This window comes from Lycium barbarum, chromosome 1, assembly GCF_019175385.1.
Source record: "Lycium barbarum isolate Lr01 chromosome 1, ASM1917538v2, whole genome shotgun sequence".
Taxonomy (NCBI): Eukaryota; Viridiplantae; Streptophyta; class Magnoliopsida; order Solanales; family Solanaceae; genus Lycium; species Lycium barbarum.
Window position 1 is genome coordinate 133,731,038 of NC_083337.1, and position 17,236 is coordinate 133,748,273.

Below are 17,236 nucleotides of genomic sequence, written 5' to 3' on the forward strand. Positions count from 1 at the left end.
CTTATTCCTTCCATTCCATAACATGAAGTTTATCCAAAATAGAAATTCAGAAGTGATTTCTTTTATTGAAGTATATATGCAATAATAAGAAATAAACTTTTAATTATCGGTATTTAACCTGTTATACTATGTACTTATATTTTTTACAATCACAATTAATGTTGTTAAACAAAGTTATTTGCAAACACATCTTAGATTATCCGAGTATGTAAATATTGTTTACAACATTAACGTATAGACCTTAAACTCTAAATTCATTATATCTCACCTTCTTCTCCGATAGCAACCTCGCCGGTCCTTCACGACTTGCTTGTCCTTCTTCCTAAAATTGCTGCCAGAATCTTTGGATCATAGTAATTTGTGTCAAACCTCTCCCCCATAGTAACACCATTATCCATAGTAATTTTTGTATCCTCAGTTTGATCTGGCTCTTTGGATTGAACATCATTCTTGTAGCTACTTTCTGCTATCTCAGTATCTTTATTTTTCTTTAGTTTCCTCCTCAGCAGCTTTCTTTCTTTCCAATGATCTACATACCACAATTTTGTGACCAAATTTTCTACAATGTTTGCAGTACTTGGGTATCCCCTCATATTCCAATTTTTGTATAAAACCACTTTGAGGGGAATTCTCATGAATGAGACCAATATATACGGAATCTGGCTGGGGTTTAAGTAAATCAATCTCCACCCTCACTTTGGCCATGCTTGGTCTAGTTCTACCCCTTGTGGCTAAGTCCAACTCAAGTGGAGTACCAATTGATTGAACAATTTGTTTTATGTATTGCCAATTATGCATACAGTAAAGAAGCTTAGGAAGTTGAACCCATACAGGAGCAGTGAGGATATCTTCCTCTAGTTTGAAGTCGGGAGACCATTTTGGAAGCCACATTTGTTTTCCCGCAATTTCAATAACCCTTCTAGACGGTGTTAAAGTCGGCCTCATTTTTAAAGTCTAATAAAACGTTAAAGTTGTCATAAACCCCAAAGTAACTGACCCTTTAATCGTAATCAATTCCTTGAATTTAGAACGTAATAGATCTATTTACGGTCTAGGTTTGAGAATACAATTGTGAATTTGCGGTCTGTGCCCATGACACCATAGCAGTCAGTAGCTTGGAATAGGACCGCCGGAGCACCATTATGAGAAGATTGAATAGCCTTAGTTTGTTCTTTTTGCTGTCGCATAAAAGGAGGAACAGTGTTTGAGCAATGTTGAATACTAGCAGCATAGGAAACTTTTCCTTCAATTGAATCTGCAGGAATGCTTGTAGATGTTAAAGGAGTTTTTGCCCTTCCAGAAGCGCCAGATTGGCATCGTCCAGCGGGTCCATTGGACCAGCGCGTGTAAGAAGGCTCCCTAACGGTACTATAATGGTTAGTTTTTCGAGGAGAGAGAAGAGAGCATTTTTGGGTGTAATGTTATCTTGATCTTCTAAATAAAGTATTTTACATTTTTTTTTTTTTGAAAAAATAGACTCCTAATAACTGTAGTTTGTCTTTGGTTAACTTAACTACACTGGGTGTGCGGGTAAGTTTATACCATTATAAAGTAACTCTATTCTAATAGGACTATGATTCCTATATTAACATAATTATAAAGTAACCCTATTCTATTTGGACTACAACTCCTACAATAATAAATCTTTCTTTAATTTTATTACAACAACCACCCAGTTTGTATTAATTTGCTCTCATTGTTTGTCTAAACTCAGATTAAAAGAAATTATAATTAGAATAAAATTAGTCAATTTATGATGATGCCACAGTGCATACTTGTGGAATGTATACGTGTAATTACATAGAAGACGCCGCTAATATATAGTGTGGTAATTGAACTGATATTTCTTATCATCTATCAATGAGCATTTATCATCTTTATCTGCTTTTTATCATTGGCGACAAATAATGCTCCAAAGGCCAAAGCTTTCAAACGAAGTGCAACTATAACCAATTGCACTGAAATGTCTAAAAGACACAGCTACAGCCAGAAGCTTAAACGCAAACGTACATTGCCATTCGGCAATTGGCACCAATAATCAATTTCGGGTTCAACGCATTTATACAAAACAGGTTCCAAATATCGATGAAAATAGTCCTATTCGGTGTCGTTTCAACATGCAACCACTGCATCAAGGTGAATTGAAGACAAATTAGGCTATCAAGTGAATTTAAATAAAGCAATTAAGAGAGAGAATATGCAGTTATTGACCCCCTTTAAAAGATACGGAGTGATACGGAAGTTGTTGACAATTTATTCCTCCTTTTTCTCTTCGTGTATTTCAAATTAGTAGTAGTAAAATTAATCATGATAATACAGCGTGATATTCAGCTGAAGCAAATCGAAAGGATATTTTAGTTCTGTCACTTGCAATATGTTGTGTCTACCACCATATATATTTATACAACGTGTGACTTTGAGATCTAATTATACTATAACTAAGTTATCCTTTATCCGTAGGAGTCGAATTCTTCAAATCTTCAAATAGGTGTTCTAATACATGAAATAAAACCATGAAAGGACAAAAGGAGATTAAGAACTTTCACTTCATTATATTGAATGACACAAAGGGACATAATTCAGTTCAAAAGTTACAAGAATAATTATGAAAACTCTAATGCCTCAAAGTGAAAATCACCAAATTTACTAATGTCGTCCATATCCAAACCATGCAAGTCAGAAGATGTCATAATCGAAACCACCCCTTCAAGGGAAAAATCATCTGCCATTATAGCCGGAGAAGATGGCATCAAATCCTGCCCATCCAGTGCAGAAGATATATCACTATGTAATTTTGAGTCTTCTCCATCTGATGAAGTGGCTCCTTTAGTGAAAATTTACAAACGTGACGGTCAAAGTATGTAGTTCGGTAAATTATTGGGTCCTCTTTGATTCTTTGAACTTGTTTAGTGGCCCGGCACTCTTTATCATACTTGTGACTGCACCTATAGTAGCACCTTTCCTCACGAAAAGAGCAACACAAAAAAACTTATTACTAAAACTGACGTTTAATATTGCAAACAAAAAGATATCAATGAAAACAAATACTATGGGTTTTTACTCCATGACAGTTCCATATTTTTGTTGTATTAAAAATATAATTAAGCAAATAAACATTTGTTCTTTCCAATAGTTTGTGTGATTAGGTAAGGTGGTCTCATAATTTAACATGATATTAGATTAGATATAGATTTTGGGTTTAAATGATTGACCAATAAAAAAGAATCAAACCCACACATAAAACGCATTGAGAGCATAATTAAATAATAAAAGCATTTTTTGAAACATTTTTAGATTAAGTAATCACACAATTCAATAAGTAAATATAGTACTTATTTAGGTAGTTATTTACTTTAGTTGACATCTCTCATAGTACACGATGCGGTGAAACAAGAAAAGGTTGTATATATACCTTGGATATTTTGAATTAAGTATATCCTTCTGCCCGTATTTCCTCCATCCATGTCCATCCACCGTTGTTGTAGACTCTCTCGTGAATGAATCTGATGCATTTCTGCATAGTTTAGTGGAAGTCAGAATTTTATTAAGAGATCATTGGTTTAAAATCAGGTTATTCTATGATTATAATTAATTAGGATTAACTATTCCACTTTTTATATGGAATAGATAATTCCATAATTTTGGTATAAAATTTATCTCAGTTTTGAGTAATATCCACAACCAAACATAGGACAAATTTAATCCCAAATTTGATACCGCGATAGTCCACTTAATCTCTTCCACCAAACGGCTCCTAAAGGAAGTCAAAATATTTCAGATCTAAAGTACTATTTTCCAAGCAATTCAAGTTTTTAGTCGTAGATTATTCCTAAGTCATAACTATGAATTCCATTTTTTAACACAATATAAGGATCAAACAAAGATTTTGGGCAAAGTCCATTCTCCTGGATGCATTAAGCAAAACCATCACTTCTTCTTTTCTGAAAGTAACCATAGTCGCTGAGGATAAAATACTTTTTCATATTACAATTACTTTCTGATTTTCTATCATATTAACGTTTTAATATACATGTAGATCAAGGATGTTACATAAGTTTTTATACATAGTATCAGTAATTAGTTAATTAACTAGTTATAACAGATCATTTATTTTATTTTTAAGGTTATTAAATTAGACTAGTTATAAACTCTTATATGTTGATAGGTCATCATTTAACCCGATAGTATATTATACATACACATATTTAAATTTTTGGATTTAAGCTATATGTATTAATAGTGTAATGAATTTTTTACCTCATCAGTATAATTTAACTTGTTATACTAGTCGGTCATTTCTTTATATTAGCAATATAATTAACGTTCTTAAACAAAGTTATATGCAAGCAATTCTTAGATAATTTGATTGTGAAACTATTTTTTTCACCGTGAACGTGTTGAGCATAAACTCTAAATTCCCCATATCTCACCTTCTTCTCCGGTTGCAACCTCGCCGGTCCTTCACGACTTGCTTGTCCTTCTTCCTAAAATCGCTGTCAGCCTTCGGGATCTGGAGTACCCCTTTGCAGCCAGCAAAATTAAGTTCAGAGAGAGCTTCAGTAAAAGATGTCAAGATTTTGAGAATAAGGTCCTGAGCTAAGACTGGTTTATGATGTGCAAGAGGTTGTTGAAGCAGAGTTTGAAGTTGGACAGCAAATTCTTTGCCTTGTACAAGATGCTGTTTTATCAATCTTTTCCGATTTGTACGTGGTCTTTCAGCCACCATTTTAGTAATTAGTCCCAGTAGGTTTGGATAAGATCTGATGATGGCTTGTATGTTGGGGAGGAATTGTTCCTTTTTATATGACTGATTGAAGGAAGGAAAGAGGCAATTCAAAGGAAACACACACTCATGAAAAGTAAAAATTCTATTTTATTTTTTTTGTTTTGAAAGTGATAGCTACTTACTACTACTACTAGATTTGGATGTCATAAGCGTGACATGTGAGCATGACGTAAACAAGAAAATGTTTACTTGGTATAATTTTTTAAGGCAACCACCCAGTTCCAAAATCAATTTTCGAACGGGATATCATGACACACCATGAAATAATTACGAATTCGGACTTAAATGACGCAAAAAAAGTCAAAAGTAATCAAAGTACCCCATAAAAAAATTATCAAAGTACCTTTATCGTAATAAGTTATTGCGCTAAAGAACTTAACCAAAAGAGTCAGTTAAGTTCTTAATTAGCGTGATAAATTGTTGCCTTAAAGGCTTAGGCCTCATTTATTTTCATTAAGATAAACACGTCTGAATCTGGATGCACATCTGAATGATTAAGATGTTGTCTCTAGGTCTGAACACTAAATGATTAAAACTGTTTGTTTTTCAACATTTGAATGTGCATAATGTATTCATTTAAACATAATAAATATACAATTCAAATAAAAAATAATTAAATATCATAAAATAAATACAATTAAATAAAATATTATTTGATAAAAATCGAAACACTTCTGTTCGCTAGTAATGGTTGAGATGATTTGTAGTCATGGTGGGTGGTGGGTGGAAGTGAATGGGTGGGTGGTGGGTAGTTGGGGTGAAGGGTGGGAGGTAGGGGGAGGTAATGGGGGTGGTGTGGAGTGGAGTTGGTAGTGGGAGGTGGGGGTAGTAGGGAGTGAGAGTGGGGGTGGGTGGTGTGGGGTTGGTGGTGGGGAGCGGGGCTAGGTGGTGTGGGGTTGGTCCGGTGGGGGTAGTGGGGGGTTGGAGTGGAGGGTGGGTGTGGTTGAGGTGGAGGGGTGAGGTTGGAGTGGAGCGTGGGTGGTGGGGGTGGGGTTGAGGTAGAGGGGTGGGGTTGGGGGTGGAGCTTGTGGTAAAAAAATTCATATAAGAATACCTCTTAATGATATTAAGACTTGGTTTAAGATCTTAATGATTAAGACTTATTCAGACCCAATAAATGCTTAGATCTTAATGCAAACAAATGAACTTAATAGCCTAAGGTCTGAACCATTCAGATTCAGACCTCCAATAAGTGCATACAAATGAGGCCTTAATAGGTCTATGGCAGAACTCCTCAGTTTTTCTGTTACACCTCGAAAATTTCAAGACGTTGAGTCGTAAATAGACTAGCGCATGCTTAAGATGAATATGAAGCTCTTACGACGGGTATTTGGCAACCTTAAAATATGTACGATAAGATTTTTAAGTTATATGACTTGGTGAGACTAAGTTTGTCGAAGGGAGCGAAGTATAAGTTGCGTTTGGAGAAGATTTCATAGTTATCGAGCTAAGGGATATTTAGTAAGATCTTGAAGATGAGTTATAAGGTTCGTTAGATTGTTAAGGGAGTGTTAAACAAGTGCCAAGAAGGTGTCACGACGATTGGAGGTTAAACGAAACGACGAGGACAAATTCGGAAAAAAATTGTGGATTGTACGGTCATATATACGGACCGTATAATTTATATGGCCCGTATATCTGACCGTAGAACCCTTCCAGAGAGGGATGACATTCTGGAGGAAATGTACGGTCCATTATACGGACCGTATAATTTATACGGTCCGTATAGTAGGTCGTACATTTCGGGTCGGGTCAGAATTTCATGTTTTATATATGCACGACTCCTTTTTTTTTTCTCATCTTTCCAATTCTCCCACATTCCAAAAGAGCCTAGAACCTTCCTCCAAGTATATCAACACAAACATAAGGAGAAATCAAGGATCAAGAGGTTAATATTAAGAGAATCAAGTGCGGAAAAACTCACTAGAGTCCGTAGTAGTTAAGAATTCCATTGGTATTGAAGTTGGGGTTTCCTCTCAAGTAAAGAACATCCATCCAAGGACCATTCCTACATAACCAAAGGTGAGCTTTTCAATTTCTAGATGTTGGTGATGGTGTTGAGTAGTTGAAGAACTTGAATTAGGAACAAATATGGAATATGAACTCAAATATGCAAATAATGGTACGTTGGGTTGAAAGGTAGTTTGAGTTGTGATTCATGATGTAATAGGAATGTAATCTTATTACGAATGACGCTAATGATATTAAGGAAGTATTATATGAATGATGAACATGATGTTGCATTATAGTTATGGTTGTGGAGTATTTTGAAAGTGAATTGGGAAGTTGAATGATGTTTAACTCGAAGGAATTTACGTAACATGATACTATGGGTGTTGTTATGAAGTTTGAGAGTTGTTTTATTACATGGGAAAAGTTGTCGAAACAAAGAAAATGGTGTTCAATTTTCGTTAGCCCTTAAACGATTCAGTTTAAGCTTAAGTATACTTTCGGTTGTCTGACTTTAGTACGAACCCTTTTTGTATGTAGAATCGTGAGCTCGGAAGGAGAGCGCTTAGCCGATATAGTTAAGGAGACCTAAAGGTATGTAAGGCTAGTCCCCTTCTTTCAAAGGCATGACTTCGACACTATAATCTCTTTCCTATACTCCCTTGACCCTTTTATATCTATAAGAACGAAAGCTAAAGATCCTTAAGAGCTTCTTATGAGATATGTTCTATGATAGTGATGATAATTATGCTTTCATGAGCCCGATATTTCTATGTTTATGATTTCATTGACGTTATTCCTTGTTGTTGCCTCACCTCACGATACTAGTTCTTTCAAGGCGAGGCATAGCGATGATGATGATTCATAATGTAATCGGAGGTTCCCGACCTTACGTCACTCCGATGGAGCTATAGCTTTTACTTGAGCTCGCATGCATGCTTGATGTTATGTTATGTATGACTACACCGGGCCTAGTTGGCCGGGCATGACACCACTTCGGTGGGCGGCTTATGGATAATGATTACACCGTGTCTGTATGGCACGGGCTTGACACCACTATTGGGCTGCGTGAGATGATCACCCCAGACGCGGGCTAATGATGTCATTACAATTTATGTATGTATGTGTGATATGTTAAATGGTAAAAGTGAGCATGCATGATTCCACCTCAAGAGGCCCGCAGTTGTAGTTATCCTTCTTACTATGTTTTCTGTATTTCCTTATTATGTTGTCATATATGCCTTACATACTCAGTACATTGCTCGTACTGACGTCCCTTTTCTTTTATGCACGCTGTGTTCATGCCCACAGGTAGACAGAGAGGCGACCCAGATTCCTAGGAGTCGGATCAGCTTGCACAGGAGCACTTCCATATTACGGAGGTGCGGTTTCTGATGTATTCTTTTGTGTACATACGTGGGTATGGCGGGGTCCTGTCCCGTCTTCATAACTCCAGTGTTTCAGTTAGAGGCTCGTAGATACTTATGTGTGGGTGGTACGTGTTATGTGACCCTCATTGTATATTTTGTATATCATTATTTTGTTGCCGTGAGGGCTTATCTACATATATATATAGATGTGTTACGGATTAGTTTATAATCATTCCGTAGTAAGCCCCATTTTTGGGATTATGGAAGTACAGGTTGGGCAGAATAGTAACAGTGTGAATAGTGCTCGGTGGTTAGCTCCGGGTACCCGTCGTGGCCCCCTAGTTGGGTCGTGACAAAAGTGGTATCAGAGTTGTTCCGTCCTAGGGTGTGTCTACGAGTCGTGTTCGGTAAAGTCTTGTTTATGGGTGTGAAGCACGCCACACTTATAAACAAGAGGCTGCGGGGCATTTAGGAACAATGACCATCCTTTTTCCTTATAGATCGTGCGATAGAGCTATAATGTAAGATTTCCTTTTATCCTAATTGTGCGTTATGATTTCAGCGATGCCACCAAGGAAGAAATAAATTCACACATTATTAGGTGTCGCTGGAGAAGGTACCAGTCGAGAACCCCCAGCTGAGTTAGAACATAGCGAGGCTCAGGGTGCTACTCCCTCGCATGCCGCTCCTAGTCCTCCAGCAGCAGAGGAGCATGAAAGGGCCCCAGCCCCTTCCCCTATTGCTCCAGATCAGGACCTATGAGATGCCGTCCAGTTGCTGACGCAGTTAGTTCCCGCTCAGGCTCAGCGGCAGAGTGTGGGTCCAGGTGATAGGGCGACGAGTGCCCGAGCCCGTGATTTTATGAGTTTGAACCCTCCGGAATATTTCGGGTCAAAACCAGATGAAGACCCGCAGGGCTTTATTGATGAGGTATTGAGAACGCTGAGAATAATTCATGCTTCTGATACTGAGTCCGTGGAGTTGGCTTCCTATAGACTCCGGGATGTAGTTGTTCTATGGTATAACAATTGAATTTCTTCAAGAGGAGAAAACTCACCTCCCCCGAAATGGCAAGAGTTTGTGGATGCTTTTATTCGTCATTACTTGCCACCCGAGGTCTGTCGGGCTCCTGCTGATAAATTCTTGAATCTCAAGCAAGGGAGTATAAGTGCCTGGGAATATAGTCTCCGGTTTAATTCATTGGCCAGATATGCTCCGACCATGGTGGCGGACATGGGAGACCGGCTACATCGGTTCGTGAGTGGCTTAGGGCCACAGTTGTTTAAAGATTGTTTAACAACTTCACTTCTGGAAGGGATGGACATCTCGCATATTCAAGCCCATGCCAAAAACCTAGAAGAGCAACAACAACCGCACAGAGGTGAGCGAGATGTTGATAGGGGATATGGTAAGAGGGCCAGATCTGCCGGTACGAGTGGTGAATATAGAGGGGGTCAGAGACCACAGCATTCTAGACATTCAGGCCAGTCTGCAGCTAGTGCACCTCTTTGGTTCGCGGGTAGGATATTTGATCGCCCTATTTATCCTGGACAGGACCAGAGGAGACCCTCGGTACCACGATGTAGCCAGTGCGGCAAGTTATATTCGGGTCAGTGTCGCCGAGGCTCAGATGCTTGCTATGCCTGCGGCCAGATTAGGCATATAATGCGTGATTGCCTATCGGTGAGTGGCAGAGATAGGGCCCAGCCCACAGGTTCAGTATCAGGTTCTTCGTCGTCCGTGCGCCCCGTAGGGAAGACTTCCCAGGTTTCAGTGGGCCATGGCAAGGGCAGAGGAGGAGCCTCTAGTTTGAGCAGTCCCCAGAATAGTATTTATGCATTGGCCGGACGACAAGATCTTGAGACCTCCCCCGATGTTGTTACAGGTATATTGGTAGTATCTTCTTATGATGTTTATGCTTGATTGATACGGGTTCTACCTTGTCATATATCACTCCTTATATTGCTGGTCGTATTGGAATAAGACGCCAATCAAACCTTTCGAGGTATCTACTCCGGTTGGTGACCCCGTGATAGCCAGACAAGTGTATAAAAACTGTGTGATTGCAGTGTGTGGTCGACACACCGTAGCTAATTTAATTGAACTGGAAATGCTGGATTTCAATGTTATTATGGGTATGGATTTGTTGGCTTCCTGTTATGCTAATGTAGATTGTAGAGCCAAAGTGGTTCGATTCCAATTTCCGGGAGAACCAGTTCTGGAGTGGAAGGGTAGAGCAACATCTCTAAGAGGCAAATTTATTTCCTACCTTAAGGCAAGGAAGATGATCGCTAAAGGTTATATTTATCATTTAGTTCGAGTTCATGACGCTGAAGCAAAACCGTCGGTTCTTCAATCCGTTTCGGTAGTAAACGAGTTTCCAGATGTGTTTTCGGATGAGCTTCCAGGTCTTCCACCGGAGCGGTAGATTGTATTTACTATCGATGTATTGCCAGATACTGAGCCAATATGTATCCTTCCTTACAGAATGGCTCCTACAGAATTGAAAGAGCTAAAAGCACAATTGAAAGACTTGCTCGAGAAAGGATTTATTAGGCCCAGTTCATCGCCATGGGGAGCACCGGTCTTATTTGTAAGAAAGAAAAATGGGTCCTTGCGGATGTGCATCGATTATAGGCAGCTGAACAGGGTGACCATAAAGAATAAATATCCGCTTCCGAGGATCGATGATTTATTTGATCAATTGCAAGGAGCCAAATGGTTTTCAAAGATAGATATGAGGTCAGGGTACGACCAAGTGAGGGTCAAAGAAGAAGATATTCCGAAGACGGCTTTCAGAACCAGATATGGTCATTATGAATTTCGGGTGATGTCGTTTGGCTTGACTAACGCCCCAGCAGTGTTCATGAACCTGATGAATGAGGTGTTCAGGCCTTTTCTAGATTTATTTATAATTGTGTTCACCGATGACATCCTGATACACTCTAAGTCAGAGGTAGAGCATGCAGATCATTTGCGTACTGTCCTTGGAATTCTCCGAGCTCGAAAATTATATGCTAAATTTTCAAAATGTGAGTTCTGGCTGAATTCCGTAACTTTTCTGGGCCATATCATCTCAGCTGACGACATTCGAGTCGATACTCAAAAGATAGAGGCTGTGAAAACTTGGCCAAGGCCTACAACGCCGACAGAAGTTCGTAGCTTTCTGGGATTAGCAGGTTACTATAGAAGATTTGTGAAAGGGTTTTCCTCTATTTCAGTACCGTTGACGAAGCTAAAGCAGAAAGCTGCCAAATTTCAGTGGACCGATGCTTGTGAGCGTAGCTTTCTGGAGCTGAAAGACAGGTTGACTTCAGCCCAGTCCTGACACTTCCAGAAGGATCAGAAGGCTATGTTGTGTATTGTGATGCCTCCGGTATTGGGTTAGGTTGTGTATTGATGCAGCACGGTAAGGTTATCGCTTATGCTTCCAGGCAACTGCGGAAACATGAGAAGAATTATCCGACCCATGACCTTGAACTAGATGCGGTTATTCATGCTCTAAAGATATGGAGGCATTATTTGTACGGGGTCCATGTGGATATCTACGCAGATCACAAAAGCCTCCAATATATTTGCAAGCAAAAGGAATTGAATCTGCGGCAGAGATGATGGTTAGAGCTATTGAAGGACTACGATGTAAATATTCTATACCATCCTGGAAAGGCAAATGTGGTAGCCGATGCTATTAGCCGTAAATCCATGGGCAGTCGGTGTGATTTCCCGCCAGAAAAGAGAGAGTTAGCCCGTGAGCTCCACCAGCTAGCTAGCCTAGGATTTCTTCTAATGGATTCGGGCAATGCAGGAGTTATTGTTCATAACCTAACTGTTTCATCCCTAGACATGGAAGTAAAAAGGCGCCAGTATGAAGATCCCAAATTGAGTTATTATAGAGATACACTTCCCCAAAAGGAGAAGTCACCATTTGAGATTTCTGCAGGTGGAATTCTCAGGTATCGAAGCAGACTGTGTGTTCCGGATGTTGCGGGATTACGCCGTTAGATTCTGTAAGAAGTTCATTACTCTCGTTATTCCGTTCAACCAGGAGCGACAAAGATGTACCATGATCTCAAATTAATGTATTGGTGGGAAGGAATGAAGAGAGATATAGTGGATTTGGCTCAATGTCCAAATTGTCAACAAGTAAAAATTGAGCACCAAAAACCGTCAGGGCTATTGCAAGAAATGGAAATTCCAACCTGTAAATGGGAAGCGATCAATATGGATTTTTTTTTGTCGGCTTACCTCATTCTCGATGCAAGTATGACTCCATCTGGGTGATTGTTGATAGACTCACAAAATCAGCACATTTTCTGCCAATCCGATCTACATATTCAGCGGAGGACTATGCCAGATTGTATCTTAAAGAGATAGTGCGACTTCATGGCATTCCTGTATCCATCATTACTGACAGAGGAGCACAATTGATGGCTAAATTCTGGAAGTCCTTTCAAGAAGGACTGGGCACTCAAGTGAAATTTAGCACCGCATTTCACCCGTAGACCGATGGACAAGCGGAACGCACTATTCAAACCTTGAAAGATATGTTTCGGGCATGTGCGTTGGACTTTGGAGGTAATTGGGTGGACCATTTGCCACTTATTGAATTTACATATAATAACAACTATCATGCCAGTATCCAGATAGCCCCGTATGAAGCCTTGTATGAGAGGAAGTGTAGATCGCCCATCGGATGGTTTGAAGTAGGGGAAACACAGTTAATAGGCCCGGAATTGATCCAGTAGGCGGTTGAGAAGATTAAGCTTATACAAGACCGGCTGTTGACAGCTCAAAGCCGTCAAAAATCTTATGCGGATAATCGTCGACGGAATTTGGAGTTTCAGGTCAATGATTGGGTATTTTTTAAAGTGTCGCCAATGAAAGGTATAATGAGATTTAGCAGGAAAGGCAAACTTAGTCCTCGATATATTGGACCCTACAAGATTGTACGCAAAGTAGGTCAAGTGGCTTATGAATTAGACTTACCCTCAGAGCTTAACTCAGTCCATCCAGTCTTCCATATATTAATGCTCCGTAAATGCATTGGAGATCCTACCAAAATAGTACCCGCAAGCGACATCCAAGTCACCGAAAGATTGGTTTATGAAGAAATGCCTATTGCCATACTGGATAGGCAAGTATGGAAACTCAGAAACAAAAAGGTAGCCTCAGTCAAAGTTTTATGGAGGAATAATAACAGAGAGGAAATGACTTGGGAAGCAGAAGAAGCTATGAAGTCCAATTATCCGCATTTATTTACACCCCTAGAGGAGTCTCAAGATGAAACGCCAGTGTTTCTAGGTATGCAATATTTTTCTTTATCGCTTTTGGGTCGTGTGTGGCCATTGTTCTTGTTGTTGATGCTGTAGCCCTGTGTGGCAATGTTATTTTGGGTTGCTGCGACAGGATGGTAGTGCCAAATTACAAGGGAAACTCTGGCAAAATTTCTGCAGAATTCCTGAGAACTCAACATTCGAGGACGAATGTTCTTAAGGGGGGAAGAGTGTTACACCTCGGAAAGTTCATGACGTTGAGTCGTAAATAGACTAATGCAGGCTTAAGACGAATATGAAGCCCTTACGACTATAAAGGGGTATTTGGCAACCTTAAAGTATGTACGATAAAATTTTTAAGTTACATGACTTGGTAAGATAAAGTTCGTCGAAGGGAGCGATGTATAAGTTGCGTTTGGGGAAGAGTTCATAGTTATCGAGCTAACGGATATTTAGTAAGATCTTGAGGATGAGTTATAAGGTTCGTTAGATTGTTAAGGGAGTGTTAAACAAGTGCCAAGAAGGTGTCACGAGGATTGGAGGTTAAACGAAACGACGAAAACAAATTCGGAAAAAAATTATGCATTGTACGGTCATATATACGGACCGTATAATTTATACGGCCCGTATATCTGTCCGTATAGCCCTTCCAGAGAGGGATGACATTCCGGAGGAAATGTACGGCCCATTATGCGGACCGTATAATTTATACGGTCCGTATAGTAGGTCGTACATTTCGGGCCGGGTCAGAATTTCATGTTTTATATATGCACGACTCCTCTTTTGTTTTCTCATCTTTCCACTTCTCCCACATTCCAAAAGAGCCTAGAACCTTCCTCCAAGTATATCAACACAAACATAAGGAGAAATCAAGGATTAAGAGGTTAATAATAAGAGAATCAAGTGCGGAAAAACTCACTAGAGTCCGTAGTAGTTAAGAATTCCATTGGTATTGAAGTTGGGGTTTCCTCTCAAGTAAAGAACATCCATCCAAGGACCATTACTACATAACCAAAGGTGAGCTTTTCAATTACTAGATGTTGTTGATGGTGTTGAGTAGTTGAAGAACTTGAATTAGGAACAAATATGGAATATGAACTCAAATATGCAAATAATGGTACGTTGGGTTGAAAGGTAGTTTGAGTTGTGATTCATGATGTAATAGGAATGTAATCTTATTACGAATGACGCTAATGATATTGAGGAAGTATTATATGAATGATGAAGATGATGTTGCATTATAGTTATGGTTGTGGAGTATTTTGAAAGTGAATTGGGAAGTTGAATGATGTTTAACTCGAAGGAATTTACGTAACATGATACTATGGGTGTTGTTATGAAGTTTGAGAGTTGTTTTATTATATGGGAAAAGTTGTCGAAACAAAGAAAATGTTGTCCAATTTTCGTTAGCCCTTAAACGATTCAGTTTAAGCTTAAGTATACTTTCGGTTGTCTGACTTTAGTACGAACCCTTTTTGTATGTAGAATCGTGAGCTCGGAAGGAGAGCGCTTAGCCGATATAGTTAAGGAGACCTAAAGGTATGTAAGGCTAGTCCCCTTCTTTCAAAGGCATGACTTCGACACTATAATCTCTTTCCTATACTCCCTTGACCCTTTTATATCTCTAAGAACGAAAGCTAAAGATCCTTAAGAGCTTCTTATGAGATATGTTCTATGATAGTGATGATAATTATGCTTTCATGAGCCCGATATTTCTATGTTTATGATTTCATTGACGTTATTCCTTGTTGTTGCCTCACCTCACGATACTAGTTCTTTCAAGGCGAGGCATAGCGATGATGATGATTCATAATGTAATCGGAGGTTCCCGACCTTACGTCACTCCGATGGAGCTATAGCTTTTACTTGAGCTCGCATGCATGCTTGATGTTATGTTATGTATGACTACACCGGGCCTAGTTTGCCAGGCATGACACTACTTCGGTGGGCGGCTTATGGATAATGATTACACCGCGTCTTTATGGCACGGGCATGACACCACTAGTGAGCGGCGTGAGATGATCACCCCGGACGCGGGAGGCCCGGACGCAAGCTAATGATGTCATTACAGTTTATGTATGTATGTGTGATATGTTAAATGGTAAAAGTGAGCATGCATGATTCCGCCTCAAGGGGCCCGCAGTTGTAGTTATCCTTCTTACTATGTTTTCTGTATTTCCTTATTATGTTGTCATACATGCCTTATTTACCTCCAAACAAAACCAGTCTTTTGTACAATTTACGCAAAACATAACCCTGAGCAGCTATCCCTACTACTCCTACCTTAACTGCTATCTATCATATACTATGCATCTTGTATATTTAAATTGCTATGCAAATCATGTATCCAATTCTCCCCTGCCCTACTGCTACCTCCATTCGTGTTGCTATACAAATCATATATCCAATTCTCCCTTAACCTGCACTCGACTTTTTGTTACCGACAACTTTATATACTTCAAGTTGATTCTTGAATTTTCTCCATTATTTGATTAATGATTTGTCAATATAATTTAATTTTTATACAAATGCTATAGTCTTGAGAAAAAAGAATTCCTGTACTTCCCTTACATGTACTCAAATTTCTTAAAGTTTCCTTGTCCTTATAGACGACCAACCTTTGTTTTTTAAGTGAATAGATTTGTAAACTCGATCGGGACAAAAAAAATTCAATTAAAAAGAGCTGGATGTTTTTCCGGGCATGTTACAGATACACTCACCAAAAGCTACTCCCTCCGTCCCAATTTATATGACACCATTTGACTTGACACAGAGTTTAAGAAAGAAAAAAAGACTTTTGAAATGTGTGATCCAAAACAAGCCTTATATAAATGTGTGAATGCAAATCATCTCATAAAGTTAAATTGTTTCTAAATACAGAAATGTGACATTCTTTTTGGGACAGACCAAAAAGAAAATGGTGCTACGTAAATTTTGAGAGAGGGAGTATATGATCGCCCAGCCAAGAAGCAAGTGCAGCGCCTTGATGATAATCCGTACATCCTTGAAGTCACATACACATCTCAACATGTACAGTTGCCAATTGTCAATTGAATTCCCATACATAAGCAAGTGCCAAGCTGATGTATTCAGTTGAATTAACAGCATCCACATTTTCTCGGTTTGATTTCCAAATTGAGAAGGCAACTTGTTCATCAGTAGGTGAAAGCAATGGAACAATATTGTGCATTTTCTGAATGAACATAGTAAGAGCCCGTTTGGATTGGCCTATAAGTTGTTTTCAGCTTTTTTGAGTGTTTGGCTGGTCAGCTTAAAGTCATTTTGTGCTTAAAATAAGCTCAAAAAAATAATTGGACTCATTTGACTTAACTTATCTAAAGCAGTTGTTTTATAAGTAAAACAAAATAAGTTAGACTACCCCAAACGAACTGCCAAATTCACGTAGCAGTAATTGTATCATGCAATCAGGACGTGCACTATCTTGTTCTTATGTTGTGTTGGGTTTAAGGGATTGCCGTTAACAGTGGCAAAGTGCTCTGTGTGAGCATGTGATGTTTCTTTGTCTAACCATTTAATAAAGTATAGGCAAAAGTCATGGATTATAGCCCCCTAAATTTTACCACATTTTTCTCTGGGCTACCTAAACCGAGGGTTGTACCTATTGGGTACTTAAACCAGTCTAAATTTGATCCTATTGGGTACTTTTTTCACAATAATCAGCAAAATTAAGAGAGTGTATTACACTCTCCCTGACGTGGCAAATTTGTCCAATGAAAACGTGACACGTGGCGGTGGGGTCCATCATAATAATTAAAAAATAAATTATACACCCCCTCCCCCAATTTTCATCTCCTTTGTGCCCCCCCCCCCCCAACTGGCCGCCGCTCCCCCACCAC

The 17,236-nt window shown here is 39.2% G+C and overlaps 1 protein-coding gene across 1 annotated transcript in view; it reads right to left on the reverse strand.

Moving 5' to 3' along the window:
- Positions 1-2,532: 2,532 nt before the first annotated feature.
- LOC132614410 (uncharacterized) overlaps positions 2,533-17,236 on the reverse strand; it is a 34,599-nt gene continuing 19,895 nt past the window's right edge. The window contains exons 2-4 of the mRNA XM_060328864.1: positions 4,431-4,868; positions 3,413-3,514; positions 2,533-2,957 (exon numbers count right to left, since the gene is read on the reverse strand). Of these exons, the coding sequence (XP_060184847.1) occupies positions 2,750-2,957; positions 3,413-3,514; positions 4,431-4,868 (748 nt within the window). The 3' untranslated portion in view covers positions 2,533-2,749. The remainder of the gene's footprint in view (positions 2,958-3,412; positions 3,515-4,430; positions 4,869-17,236) is intronic.